This window comes from Melanerpes formicivorus, unplaced genomic scaffold (assembly GCF_026170545.1).
Source record: "Melanerpes formicivorus ecotype bairdi unplaced genomic scaffold, bMelFor1.0.p_v2 SCAF_7, whole genome shotgun sequence".
NCBI classification, from domain to species: Eukaryota; Metazoa; Chordata; class Aves; order Piciformes; family Picidae; genus Melanerpes; species Melanerpes formicivorus.
In genome coordinates, this window is record NW_027142359.1 from 14,637,102 (window position 1) to 14,652,235 (window position 15,134).

Genomic DNA, 15,134 nt, shown 5'->3' on the forward strand with positions numbered 1-15,134 from the left:
ATCCACTACCTTTTAATAACTAAATGGCTTGTGAATGATTTGGAAAATACATTTTTATGGAGTTAATCTTAGAAGTTTATTCACCATTTGTTGGTTTTAATGGAAGTAAAATATGTTCTTCTGAAGCTCCTGATTAACAGGCTGCTGGTAAGAAAACAGTAGTCTCTGGTCACTGTAATCTTATTTGTGCTTCAGAGAAAAGAAACAAAACTAGTAATAACTTGAGAAGGAGTTATTTGAAAGAAGAAAAATACTTAAGTACAGCATATTTTAAAACATAATTAAAAGCATACATTATGGAAATGGTGTTTTATAAAATGCATTATAGTGATGCTGTGGTGAATTTTAATAGTTGAGGATATGATGGAAGGAATATTTAAAAATACCTTTCTCTTGCTGTCTGTGTGTTTAGTCACAGGTTTTTCACATCTCTTCAAGTGCTCATCTGATCTATTTTATCCCAGATTACCTCACTGCTCCCAAGAAAGTTCTTTTGGTAATATCCATAACCTAATATATGACAGATTTTGGTCATTATTATTTCATTTAGTGGTCATATGTATAGACCAAGAGGGAATCTGAATATTGATTCATTGAATGGCTAGTAACAGTGATTTATGAGTCCAGGATTCAGTGCAGTGAGCCAAACACAGAAGAGATTACATCTTATGTGCCACCATTGATTTTGTTTCATATTTCACTGCGCAGTGATTAGACCATGATTTCACAGATGTTAACATTAGAACTATATTCCTTTCTAAACAAAAGACAAAGAATAAATTACGTTGCATTGTGTGCATATATATGTGTGTGCTACTGATTTTTAAAAAAGAATAAATATTTTTCAGTTAGTTTTTAAAGAGTTGGTATTTCTCTGGCAACAACAAAGTTTTTCAGGAGAATGTGTAAAACCAATGAAAATGTCTTTGCTGCCCACACAAGCTTGTTCTTGAAACTTGAGCCATACAATTTATATTGGACACAGACCACATAACACTGATCTTAAACAACACTGATAGAAAATGGCATGCTTTAGAATGGATGCTAAACCAGCAACTTCATGAATCTTTTTGATAATATTCCTTGGTATATGCCTAGAAAAGAAGTTTTCTGTGCAGTAGTTTCCAGGGGGTTAGTCCTACCAAACTGAAGTTTGTGCGTGAATACCAGATGTTGAGGATCCAGCACAGCTGTCCACAACCATGGTTGGGTTTCTGGTCCAGTATATTGGGGGTATATAGCCCCCGTTAACCCAGTTAGAGCATGGGTAAAAGTGCTGTAAATGAATGCGTAAAAATGTGTTCTATTCTGCGCTTGCCTGTAATATGAATTTGTTTTGAAAGTTAGTAGCTTGTGGGCGTTTTGTTGGTGGCTCTATGCTGGTCTAATGAGGATGTCTTTTCTTTCATGTGTCAGCTGTGAAAGGCATATCTGAATGAATTTCTTTGCTTAAGCCCAGTGGTGAGTGCTCATAAAGCAGATCAGGTGTGTTAAAAAGCCTTGCAGTTAGCTCGAGCAACACCATGTTGCTGCACAGGTACGGACACGTTTGAGGATAGTCCCAGGACTTAATTCTCTTTGGTTTGTTTTTCAGTCAGCTTCCACTTCAAACAAGTTCTTGGCTGTGAAAAACACTGGATGGGAGGGGAAAAAAAAAAAGAAAGATCAGCTAAGTGGCATAACAGCTTTGAGAAATACGGGCTTTTGCAAAGCCTTGTCAAGACTGTCAACAAACAGTTTGCTGTCTTACAAGACTTTGCAGTGTCTTTGGTTGATGTTAGTCTAGTGATTTTATTTATTTATTTTCTGAGGGAAAGGAATGATATCTTCTAAATAGATTATTTTGAGGATTTCTCGTCTGTGAGAAGTTTGAAAAGCCTTTGAATTTTCTTCAGCTGTTAAATTGATTCTTTTGGTTTGTCATATAATTCTTGGTGGTTTTTATAGCTATCCATTCTTGTTTATTTTTGATGTTCATAAAATCTGTCCTACGTAGGCTGAAAAATGAGAGCTATTTGTTTTGCAGTTTAATGAAGAGAATGGCAAACAGCCTCAGACTGTGCCTCTGGTGTCCAAAGTGATCAGCATATTTAACATGCTCAGCGTGACACTAAGATATTACAGCCAATAACGGTTGTAATTGACTTGCAGCATCCCTTTCCCTCCCCCCTTCTTCGAATGCTGGGGATTTATCTTTGAGACCCCAGGAAGATCTAGAGACACAGAGGGCAGAAGTGTTAGAAAGATTTTACCTGCACTGCTTGACTGGAGGTGTCTGATGTAGTGGCACAATGTCAGCTCAAATGAAGTACATGGAATTTGCAATGAGGATCAAGTGACACCCCCAACCCCCACCCCCCCCCACCCCCCCTTTGATTCTGAGCATTTAGCAAAGGCAAAAAGAGACATTCAGAGTTGGCGAAAGGAGAGCGCCTGGAGCCAAAAAAAGCCATTCTTATTAGTGCTAGCAAAGGTTTACTTTGCTGGCTTATTGAATGAAAACTCCCTAGAGTGTCCAGACTTTATCCTGTGTTAACAAGAAGGGGCAAAGCTGGCTTGTTGGGAAGGGACTGCCATGTAATGTGTGTGTAAAACACAAGAGTGAGGCCAAGCTGGATTGGAGTGGTGATGAGAAGAGAAAAGAAAATCTTTGTCTTTTCCTCTCAAATCCTATTTATTTTCTCTGTGAATGATTGTGGTAAACCACTGAGCTGCTGTGGGCTGATAGATTAACTTGTGATGCTGCTCTGTTAAAGTAGTGTTAGTATACTGTTTAGGGTCATGTCTTGCATAGGCAGATTTGGTAATTTGAATGATCTGCTGCCGTGATGAGCTGGGAACCCAGGCTGGTGAGGAGTGGGTATTTCTGTGGTGCAGAAATAGTGCATGTTTATTGTGCACTGTTTCAGGCATTCTTCAGACATAGGTGTGTCACTTCTAAGCACAGCACAGCTGAATGTATTGAAGTGATTTTTTTTTTTTTTTTTTTTTGCAAGATTGGATGACCTCAGTCAAATTTTGTTACTGTATTTTTTTCCTTTCTATGATAGTATATGCCTTCCATGAAACTTCGGAAAAGATGTTTTACGTTACAAATCCTGTGTTTGCAGTGACAACAAACTGGAGTGTTGAACACGGAAAATAAGTCTTTGTTGACCAGTTCTAGACAGAGCACGGTTAGCATTTCCTTTCTTCTTGTAATATGCACATGTTTAATTGGAACAGATCAGAATAATAGTTTACAATAAGTAGTAGAAGGATGCTAACTAAATCAGCATGGAGTCTTGCTTGTCTTCAGGGTTTGGGGTTTTCTGGTTTTTTTGTTTGTTTCTTTGCGGGTGTTTTTTTTGGTAAGGTCTTTTACTGAAGATTTTCTACAATCTGATCCTGTAGCTCTAATGCAGTTATTAATGTAAGTCAGTTTTTGAATAACTATATTGAAGACAGACCTAATGCATACTGAATGCATCTGAAGATCTGTTCAATGTTGAAAACTGGAGCTGACTCTCACTGTAGATACATGTAAAACTAGCTCTTGAATCACAATCAGTGTTAGTCTCATTCTAGTATTTTGCTAATGTGGTTTAGACACTCTTACTCGTCAGACTGCTCTAATTAAATTCTTATGTTACAGATTATATGAAGTTTAACTTTTTTTTTTTTTTAAATTGGGAAAGCCTCATGATGGGAAAGCACGTGGACACATGATTTCTCAGGAGACTAAGTAGTCTATTATATTGTATGAATATATATCTACTCCCCCTTGCCTCCTCTTACCCCTCCTTTCTTCTGCAGAGTGTCTCAGATATATTGCAGAATTACTTAGTTTCATAAACTGGGTTATGAAAGGCTGTGGGGGTGCTGCATGTGTGGCAAGGTAGGTCATGGAGGATTTATAAGGACTGCCTGGATCCTGCTAGTTCCTTGGTGCCAGTGGGCTGTGCAGCAGTGGCTGATGTTCCCTACCACTCTGTGTCTCCTTGTCTGTAAAGCTAGTGTAAATTTTGTTTCTGAAATAGGGATCTTAAAGCTTGACTGAGGTTGCAAGTGCTTTGCAGTGCTTCTAAGATGATTTTGAAACTTAAGCACTATATTGTAAAAGATACCAGTGTTCACCTGAAAGACTTCCAGCTAAAGAAAAACATCCTTGCTTAGCTGGAAAGATCTCTGTGTCCCCCTCTGTCTTAACAACCTCAAAGCTGGATGGAACAGGAGGGAAAAGGCAGGTCTTGAACATGCTGTGTCAGTTGTCCAGAAACTCCTAAAAGCCCCTTTTTTGGCTTTTGAAAATAAAACCTTGGGAAGGTTAAACAGAGTGGAGTCAGGATGCAGCAGTCCTTTAGAGGTCTTTCTCTTTAGAGATGAAAGCATTTCAAGGAGCATGCTTGGAGCAGCTTTCTCTTATCTCTGGGGTGCTCTTGAGCAATGTTGATGGCCAACAGCGGCACACATTTTGCAGCAGTTGTGTTCTGTCTGTAAAAAACTTCAGAAGTACAGAGGAACAGGGAGGCAAGGCAGAGGCACCAAGATACTCAGGGCTCGAAGCACAGCTTATGAATGCAATATGAAGAGATGCCCAATACATTTCAGATCTATAGGTGTGAACATTAACATTTCCATTACTGATCTGGTCTTTTTTAACAGCACATATGTGAAGAAATTTAATGAGCTAAACCACTCTGTTTCCAGCAGAGGGTTGTGGTTTTTTTTCTGTGGGAGACTGCAGTACGGCTCAGATGTAGGGATTTAGGTTACAACTGAAGTTTTCTGAGAAGCTTTTACAGCACTCTGAAATTCAAGCAACCTTTTGCTGTAGGGAGTTTCTCTGTGCTCCTCCCACAAGCCTAAGTAGTCAGTGATCCAGAGAAAAGGTTTACCAGGCTCTAAGGAGATGCATGTTATTTGCACAGGGCAAATGGTCTCCTTTTTCAGTTTTCAAAGAAGTAACTTAATATGTCTTTTCCTGGTCCTGTTTGTTTGGTTTGGGATTTGTTGTTGTTGTGAGATGCCACTGACAGTCTCCTTATCACTGAGAGATGGATGCTCGGAAGGATGTGGCTGATGGCAGTGTCTATATCTGGAGTGCTCTGGCTCCAGCTTGTGTCTGGGTACCTTTTTAAGGATTAGCTTTTGTTCTGTTGATGAATACTTGGTTCAGTGCTGCATGTTCTTTTATATGAAGCCACACAGAGTTTCTGAAATACACAGATTGCATTAAAAATGGTTTGCTGTAAAACTGTTAATTTTTATTGGAAAGAAAAGCAAGAAGCAAACCAAAACCTTATTGCATCAGTTTTCAAATACTGCCTTTTTTTTTCCCCCTTGCTTTGTTAGAAAAATATTTGTTACTGATAATCTGATAGGAGCTGTTAGTTTATTTGGAATTATTTTCAAAGCAGCAGAGAGTTAAATTCTGTGTCTGTAGGCTACAGCAATCTATAGAGAACAATATATTGCATAAACCAAAAAATTCCTGAAAATATTTTGCATTTATTCTTAGCTGAATAGTTTCTGCTGTAAGTTTTGCATCTATTTCCTAAGGAGGTGTTTGGTATCACAAATGGTGTTTGATTATTTTGGTTTGAACACCAAGGATGATAAAGCACCTGTATATGTCACTGTCCCCTTAAGGGTAAAAGGAGATGGCTTAAAATCCAAGTGTGTGCCAATGATGTTATGGAAGAAACAATAAGATTTGAGTCTCAAGAAGTCAAAATTTTCTGGACAGACTGGGAGCAATCATAAGACTGACTCAATTCCACTTTTAGCCATTACTGTTCCTCATTATTCTCTTGGATTATTCTGATTGCTTACTGAAATTACACCGATTAGTCTGCAGTGTCTGTGAAACAGTTCTATGATTTTTCCTTTGGGTGCTACAGGTAAAAAATTAATCCAAACTCTTCCCAAGCTTTTAGCTTAACTATCTCCAGGGTTTTTTTTGAATATATCATGGTGGCAAATTTTTTTTTCTATACTCAGCAGGAGATCCATTGCAATTGTAATTTCTGCTGAATATAGTACATCCTTTGTGGATTTTTAGATAATTTTTTTCCAGTTGCAGAACACTCTCAGCCTAGTGTGAAAGATTGAGAGATACAATATGATTGTCTCTTTGTAACTGCTTCTGGGTTGTCCTGTAGCAGCTGGTATATCACTATCAAAACTGAGGGCACATCTTTTACCATTTAGCACATGGGACTGTGCCAGGGAGAGCCATCCTCTGACTGTCTTGTACTGAAGTGCTCGCTTTGCTATTGCATGCTCTTTGTTGAAATACATGCAGATAAAAGTACCTGAGATTGAAGAGCACCTGTCTGTAGTTGGAATTTGGAAAAAGGGTTTGTTTTTCTCTCTAAATAAACATAAAATCATTCAGCCTCAGATGTCAGTTCTCTTTCATTTCCCTGTGTGCAGAATCACAAGCATGTTTACGTTGTATGAGAAGGATGCTTATGTTGAAGCGGCATCACTCCTCTTAAATATAAGCCAAGTAAGAAGCCTGCATGGTGATTCAGTAATCTTCTCTTCTGCCACAGTTTCATTGCCTTCCTTGAGAGCCAGAGAAACTGTTTTCTCTTAATTCCTGTCTTTCTCGCCTTGGGGAAAAAAGTGTCAGCGTTGTTGCTGTCCATGTGCTCAGGGAGCAAATTTATCATTGATTAATATAAAAAGTGTTATACTTTTTCTGCTTTAAAAATGATCTACAGTTCATAGTTTCTTTTTTTTCTGGCATTACATGTTCTTCTTCATAGTCCTCCTTGTCAAAAGGGTAAATGTGTTTTTAAAGCCCTGAATATACTCCAGTACTCATAAGAGGGCTTTGGATCTTACCTCTTAAATATGTATGTAGTCATTGTTAGATGCTTTTAAAGTAACTTTAATTTCATATCTTACAGAAATGCATTGATACAGTCCTGTCCATTGGTCTTGGAGGGACCAAGCTAGTGTTGCACTGGAGTCAGTTCTTTGAATCTGTAATTGCTGCAGCATTCAGATTCATTCTTCTAGACTTGTTTCACGTATTGGTAGTATATAGGGCCAGATTTGTAGTTAAAAATAACTTGGTTTTATATGGATATTCATTTTTCTCTAGTTTCCCAAAGCCTAATAGTTTGGACTTCATAAAGTGAGATATGGAAGAGGATGTACATAGTTACTCAGCTGGCTGCTGAGAGAATTAAAGTCATTAGTGAAAGGGAGCACTCTGCTGTCAGATCTTCTATCACAGCTACTGCACTGTATCACTGTAATTACATTCTTTAAATGCAAATCATAATTTTAAGAATTCTTCTGTTGGTGCATTGTTTACAGGAGTAGTTCACTTCCTATTTCTCAGTCAGAGACAAATCTCATCAGAGACTAAGAACAGGAGAGTCTCATCTGTTACGTTCCTGTTTCTCTGAAGTTATTTATTGGGTAGAGATATGCCAAGCAGTAAAGTCATATGAAGAGGCTTCCTCAGCAGAGTTGCTGTTACCACTTCTTATTTGTGGAGAACGACCTGTGTCACGTGGAGCCATGGCAGGGAGGATCTTACTCTTGAGCAGGGTTTCTCCATTGTTCTCAGCCACTCCATGTTTTAAATCCCTAAGAAATAGGATAGTGCCCTAGATTTAATTTTATTGTGCTCTTTGAAGTGGGGAAATGCAGGTTGTGTCAGATTTGGGAAGTGGGAAGAGCTTAGCCTAGTCATCTGCAAATCTTTTTTTTTTTTTTTGGTCTTTTTTCCCCCATGTGATTTAGTTCCAATTACATGAATAATATTTATACTTACAACTTTAATATGTATCATTATTTGGCATTCTGTGTAATGATCACTGACCTTGAGAGATTACGTTCCACAAACCTGCCAGATTCGCAGCTACAGTGCAGGTGTACGGTCAGTTTTATTAAAAATTACAATCTTCATGTCAAGTAAAATTTGGTATTACAAATTATCAATGATCTGTTCTTGATGGATTTTTTTCCCCTCTTTTTCTTCCAGATCCTCTGCTTCTCCAGGTATGAAGATGAATAATGCAGACCACTGTTTTCGATGATCCTGGGCTTTTATAACTGGATTCATTAAGGAATACAAAGAAAATTCTTAGAGGGAACGATAATGGTGTCTTCTGGCTGCAGAATGCAAAGTTTTTGGTTTCTGCTCATTATCAGCTTCCTGCAGTGCACTGAAGGTAAGTTTTAGTTTATTTTTAACTTGAGTTTGCTGGTGAGATGGTCTATACAATTAATTTGTTAGATGACTTGAAGTTTTGGGGTGTCAAGCTAAAAGTATCTGCGGCATGTTCTACGTTTAAAATTTACAAGGCTCAAATTGTGTCTTTTATTGAAAAAAGAAAACTTTTTTTTGTTTGTTTGTTTGTTTTGATACACTTCAAACAGCTGAAGGGACACTTAACTTTCCTTGATTGGTGGGGGTCTTACATTTGGACTCTTCCTGTTCACTGCTTGTTTTTTTTTGGTTGGTGTTTTTTTTTTTTTCTGTTCTCATTGTGAAAGCAGCAGTATATAGATAGGTTAAATATGATATAAAATACCTAAACAGTGCAAATGGAATACCTGTTCTGCTTTTCTGATTTGCTGGTTGAAAATAAAATGGCAAACGCATCATTAAGATTAGAAACAAGCAAGTTAAATTTCAGGAAATAAAATGCTAAAGTGCATATAGAAATAGCATCTACTTAAAAAATATTTTTGCTTAAAAAAAAATAGAAAAAGAAAAAAGAAGGAAAATATTTCACTGCTATCAAATGTGATGTTTAAAATAGCCCTGCCTGCCCCTCTCTTTTTCCCAAAGCTATACAAACAAAAAAGATCTACTCCCCAAAAATGTCAAACCCCAAGATTAAGAATTTAAACATTGTATAGAGTCTGACATGTTCGCTGTGTAATCTCCTAAACGTTTATTCCCTCAGCATTTACTATAGATTAGCACAGCTTGGATCTTGAGTTGTATGGACAGACAAGCTTTGCTGAAATAGGTTGTTCCTATGTATGTGTGAACACACATATATATACGTATCAGAGAGTGCACCTTCGTGGAGTTTTCTGAACACAGGGAAGTCTCATTTTACTTAAATAGCTTTCACAGTCAGTTTTCCTCTCCCTCCCCTCTATCTTCTTAAATGTTGCCAGTGTATCTTAGAAAAGTGGCATTTTCCACAACAGACTGCAGATTTTGGGTGGTTCCATCATTGATGGGCTTTCTGATTTGGTAGCTGCTGTACCAACCGCTGTCTTGGTTGTGTGTTGAGTCTGTGGAGTTTGGTATAATTTCACTTTTTTAGGAAAGTGCCAATAGCTGGAAGGTAAAAAGCTTTTCAGCTTCTTTCACAGGTAAGGAAGGTAAATGCATATTAGGAGAACAGAGTTATAAATCTTACTATTGGTTGGTTTGGTAGTAACTTGTTAATTATAAATGTGGCAAAAGTGGTGGCATTAGTTGAAACCAGAGATGTGTGAAGTAGAGACATCTATTTACATTTTTTCTGAAATTTTAAAATACTAAGGATTTTATTTGTTATTGTAATTATTTAAAAACTCTATCTAGTAAATTTTAAAAAGACTGAGATACTTGCAGTTTTATCTTGTTTGGTGGCAGAAAACATTTGATGACAAAGGAAATGCAGGTGACTTTCTCTGGTTACAGTAGCAAATGGAGTGCTGCAAAGAGTGTTTTATCTGCTGAGTTTGGAAAGAAAAAGTCAACTGAGAACTTCTGCAGATTGAATTTTTGCCATTTGCAGAAAGCTAATTTTCATTGTCATCTGTAATATTTCAAATTCATTTTGTTCTGTCTCTATTTTTCTTGCTTTTAGTAGCCAGTAGCAATCTTTTGATGCTTCAGTTGTGAATTTACTTTTTTAAAGTCTATACAAGAGCTGCTTTTTCAGCTAAAAGAAACAGGGAAGGAAATTGGGAGCAGATAACAGAATCATGCCAAATTAATTGTAAATTCTTAAAATAAATGAAATATTGTGGCTCTGTATACTGGAAATGAATATTAATATAGAGTTGGCTTCCAGCCACAGAAGCAAAATGAATACCGCATTATTACACTTTCTCACAAGATTACATTGCCTTCTGCTTCAGTAATAAGAGATGCCAAGTGTAACGTGCTTTAGTAGCACTTCATGCCTGGAAGTACGAACATGAACAAAGGTTAAAATAAGAGCATCTAACTCCTGCTAGAAACAAGAAATTTTTTAACTCTCTTACTTGGAACTTAGAGGTTTTTATAGAAATCTTATGTCTCTGCAGTCGTTGCAGTTGGTGGGGGTGACAAAACCTGGCTGAATTCCTTGTTGTTACATTTTAATGTTTCTGTACAGAGGCGGGGGGGGGGAACCAAATAACATGGATGTGGACAAGTGATTCATTTGGTCATATAATGAAACGTTTTACAATTAAGGCAAAGACTTCATTGTACTCACATTGCCTTAACTTTAACTCACCAGGGGATTAGCAAGCAGGTGCAGTTATATAAAGGCTGAAATTTTATTTTGATGTCACCTATCCAAATAGGAATCATATCTTTTGTTAAGAAGGTCTTGGTTTTACTTTGTTTTTCCTGGCTAGTGCAGTCCAGGTGGGATTGCTTTTGAAGCAGTCCATTCCTTTAGGTAAAATGAACTTGGAATGGAGAACTGCTGGCAGCTGGAGGGGAAAACCACACCAAGTTATTACACACTGCTGGTACATTGATGAACAGCAGCTCAATGTTGTTGTGCAGAGGCTCGAAAAACATTGTTATTGCCATCAACAGCATGCATTGTAGGCCTAAATAAGGAAGAGATAAGAGGCTGGAGAAAGGAAGGAAAAGCTGAAGTAACAAGTTTGAGTAATAATGTCATTTCCAGCCTTTTCCTAACACATTCTAGTAGAGGTATGTCCCTAAAACTACGATTTTATTACAAAAGACAGATTGAAAGAACTACCTTGGAAAGTAGTTTGAATTGGAGCTGGGCAGGTAGCTGTGTGAAGCCTGGCCTAGTGTCACAGCTGATTGCCTGGGGCGGATGGGAGCCTGGCTCTGGTCTCATAAAAGGAGAAGGTTCATGCTCCTCTTGGTTGAGTCGCTTTGCTTATCATTACTTACCTGTTTCTTGTGAACTGTAGGAAATAAATTACTTTTGACACCACATCTTTTTCTTTTTCCCTTTCTAATTAGGTGAAATCATCCAACAAGTTAAAAATTATCTGAGAAAATACAGAAAGTCAGAGTGTGTGATCACACAGGCCTTGTTTCCATAGCAAAGCAGAGTAAAAAGCTTATTATGCATCTTATTGGTTTCTCTTCAGCAAGTTAAGACAGATACACTAATATACATATGAAAAAAAGATGTCAGAGCTAAAAATTCTGATTAAGATTGGGTTTAGGACTGTGTAAGTTTCAATATTTTAAGCTTTATCTTGCTTACAGAATCCACCTTTTGGACTAGTTCTTTGTTTTTTATTCTCTTCTGCTCTTTGAGAAGCATGAGTGCTTGGGAAGCACTGAAATAATTTTCTTAATTTACATTTTATTTTAATCAAGGTTTAATAAGATTTTAATTCATTTTATTATGAATTGTTCTCCACACCTTGTCCAAAGAAAGAAGCACTGTGCTTTCATTATCTATTTAATTCTGTTTTACTAAACAGTATTCTTTTTTATTCTTTTTTAAATCCAGACTGTCTTTGTCTCTGAATGTACATTTTAATTAACATTACATTGAGAAATACAAATTCCTGTATATTCTACTTACACCATCCAAAGAGCTGAGTGTTAAATTGGATGCATTTTAAGTGAGTATCCAACATTAATGCATTTATTAAAGAAAAGTCATACTGAATACAGGTAATGTACATTGTTGGATCACTACAAAAATTATTTGCAATTTCAGTGTATTGCTTCAGGTCTTCAGCCTCCTGTCAAGCCACTAAGATTTAGAGTGTCTAAGGTACTCAGCAAACTGAATAAACATGTCAGTTTTCCCACACATTTACTAGGAAGTATTAGTAGGATTTCGCACAGGATAAAATATCAAAAGAATATTTTACCCTGGTCTTGAGAAGAAATCAACTTCTGTTGTTTGGCAGATGTAAGTCCTACAAGGGGTGAAACCACTTACGTAGTCACACAAGGGCAAATAAGAGCACTAATTTAATTCCTAGCCAGGGAATTTATCCCACAGAGCATTTGTAAACAAATCCAGCATACTGGGGCCACCCAGTTACTGCCCACCCTTTAGAAGGTCACTAAGAAGCCTTCAACAGTATTCGCATCTTTTGTCATATATTCCTAACATGTTTTGTGATTCTTTAGCAAATGTTTTTTCTTAATTGTTTCATGCATAAGAAAACACCCATGTGAAGGGAGTGGTTGGATTTATGCAGAAAAAAATGGATTCACTGAATCCTGTTTTCTTTCCTGGATGAGCAGGACATTTTTCACTGGGATATTCTGGCTCATACTTAACTGGGTCATCTTTTTCCGTTTCTAAAGAAGGTGTAGATCCAGTGTGTCTTCTAAGAAAGAAACTGATCTAAACAATGGAAGCAAACTTCTTTTTAAAGAAGAATATCTGTTAAACTTTTCAAGCACATTTACAAATAATAGAGACTGACAGACTGCCTGGAAAAGGCAGAGATTATTTAACATGCTGGCAGTGAATATCCTTTCATATATTCCCTGAGCAGCAAGGCCTGCAGGATCCTGTGCTGTAACATTACATTTTTGAAACCAAAGCAAAACCACTAGTATTTTAAAATGTAGAATAATGCATGAAAAACCATTTAAGGTAGAGTGCTAGCATTTATATGAGATACTGCTAGGAGATGTTAATGTAAGGGTTGAAGCAAAGAAAAAACTATAGATGCATGATTACGATGAGATGAATTAGGGGTTTGATACAGTGTCTTCTTTCTCAGTTACTTAAAAACATTCTTCCTTTTAAGAGGAGCTCTGTATTCAGAATAAGAAAACAATACGATGTGCAAAACTGTAGAAACACAGTGTGCTGTACTTAACAGCAGATGTTACGTTTTCCGAGCCCTCTAAGCTATTGGTCCAGTTTACCATCTTCTGTTGCCATAACCTGGGGGGGGGGGGGGTGTCTCTGTGGTCAAAGCAAGCTAGGCAGCTGACTACTCTAATGAGAGGGGATTGACTTAACCTTCATCTAACCTGTGCTAACAAAATTGCCTGAGGGACTTCTATGAAATACAAATCTGGGTATATTTTAGATTAGTTTATTACAATGAGGTACCTTTCCAAGAACACAATAGCAGAACTTGGACATAGATGAGACTACTAAATAAGTAAAAAATGACATAATTTGTTTTTATTAACAGTTGTATTTTGGAAGTACTATTTTCATTTCTGTTTTCTGTCAAGTCGAAGAGTACTATTTTCTCAGTAAAAGGAATTTTTATATAGCTATAACAACATTTTCTTGTCTTAATATTGTACTTTGAGGTCATAGTGTAAAATGGAAGAATAACTGCCTGAAGCATCTGATATTAGTGAATGCCTTAGTACTGCCTTTCTTATTACATTTCATGTCCTTATGGTTAGTTCATAAAAATTATCACAAAGTATGATGATTATAGGTTTAATATTCATTGCCAAGTTCTACAAGCACATAATGGGTTTTTTACTTGTAAGCAGATAAATTGATGCTCATGATCTACCTCTGTGAGTAAGTGGTACATAAAAGTAATACATTTTGTGCTAGATATTTGTTGTACAGATGCCTCAATAGCATCAATTGTATGTAGGAATGAAAGTGCTGCAGAAAAAGGACTTATGTAAACAGCTCTATCATATTTTGCCTATGTACCCTCTTCCATGTATGTGATAGTGTTCCAGGCTGTGTTACATGAGGAATATGAGATAAAACCATGCACAGGGAAAAGTTCTTGGCTTTTTGTCCATCGATACTCTCATTATAAATGAGCATAATAGTATAGAGGATACCAAAATGTTGTTATGCAGTTGTATATATTTATATAGTAGTCTTCATGGACATTTTACAGTGGCTAATTAGTGTAATATTTACTTGTCAGCATTGATTGATTGTTCCCTCTGACTATTTTTTAAAAATTATTATTTGACGTTGTGCTTGGATAATGTGACTGTAAAGCCATATTGTTTGCTTTATTAAATGTTGCCCAAGTGTAAGATTTTGTATTTTTAATACAGAATAAATTTTGTATGAATAATTCTGTAAATAAGCCATACCTCAAATAAAAAAACATTCTATGATAAATTGAACATGCAGCTTGTTTATCAGAAAGAACTGATAGGAGCTGCAAAAAACCATTTTGCTTGAAGGTGCTTCAAATTCTTGCCTTTCCAGGAAGGGCACTCCACTGGCTTTCAACACTCAGTTGTGCTAAACTTCTTTGTGTCTCTTTCTTTTGAAAAGTAAAGAAAAAAGAGTTGTATGAATGTCAGCTCGGTTATGTGACCGTATGACATTAAGGTTACTCATGTAAGCAGACAATTGTGGTGGTAGGGGAGATTCCTGGGTTCTTCCTTCTGAACTTGGACTAACCTAGGTGGTTGAGAATGTTTCATCCTTTTTTTATTTTTTCCCTGTGGTTTGTACTAGCTTAATAATCACTCAGTGTATAAAATACATGTGTGGCAGACTAGTTGGGAAGTAAAATGCATTTTTTTTTTTCTTTTAGTCTGTTGCCTGAGCAACACATACATGTGAGAAACCCAGGGGGACCACATAACTTTCAATTGGTGGATACAGCACTCAGTGACTTTTATGAGGGATCTTGATGATGGAAGGAGAGATGGCTTTTGTGTTCTCCCTTGTCAGGGAATTTGATGTCTCTCTCAGGAGTTAGAGAGTTTTGTTCTGTTCTAGCAGAAAGGTACTATTTGAAAAAATTTCCTGTTAAATACTAATGCGGTTCATTTAGGAAATGTGAGAGGCAGTTGACACTGAAACCAGATTCTCGTAACTGCTGCGTTTTTCAGTTGGGAAGGCAATGAGGCATATTTACTTTCTAAAGACTTCAGCACTATTCCATGCTACTTGTTTTAACCATCTTCCTAGTTAGCTTCAGTCAGATTTGCCTGTTTGCCGCTTATACTGTTTGACTGTGCATGTGACTTGATCTGTGTTATGAAG

General features: G+C 36.9%; 1 protein-coding gene across 21 annotated transcripts in view; it reads left to right on the plus strand.

Moving 5' to 3' along the window:
- ADGRL2 (adhesion G protein-coupled receptor L2) overlaps window positions 1–15,134 on the plus strand; it is a 398,831-nt gene that overhangs the window by 263,749 nt on the left and 119,948 nt on the right. For all 21 annotated transcript variants that reach the window (XR_010987661.1, XM_068141119.1, XM_068141134.1 and 18 more), the window contains one exon: window positions 7,988–8,177. Coding sequence is in view for 20 of the 21 variants with exons in the window: in XM_068141119.1 (XP_067997220.1) it covers window positions 8,105–8,177 (73 nt within the window). In the remaining variant the exon portion in view is untranslated. The remainder of the gene's footprint in view (window positions 1–7,987; window positions 8,178–15,134) is intronic.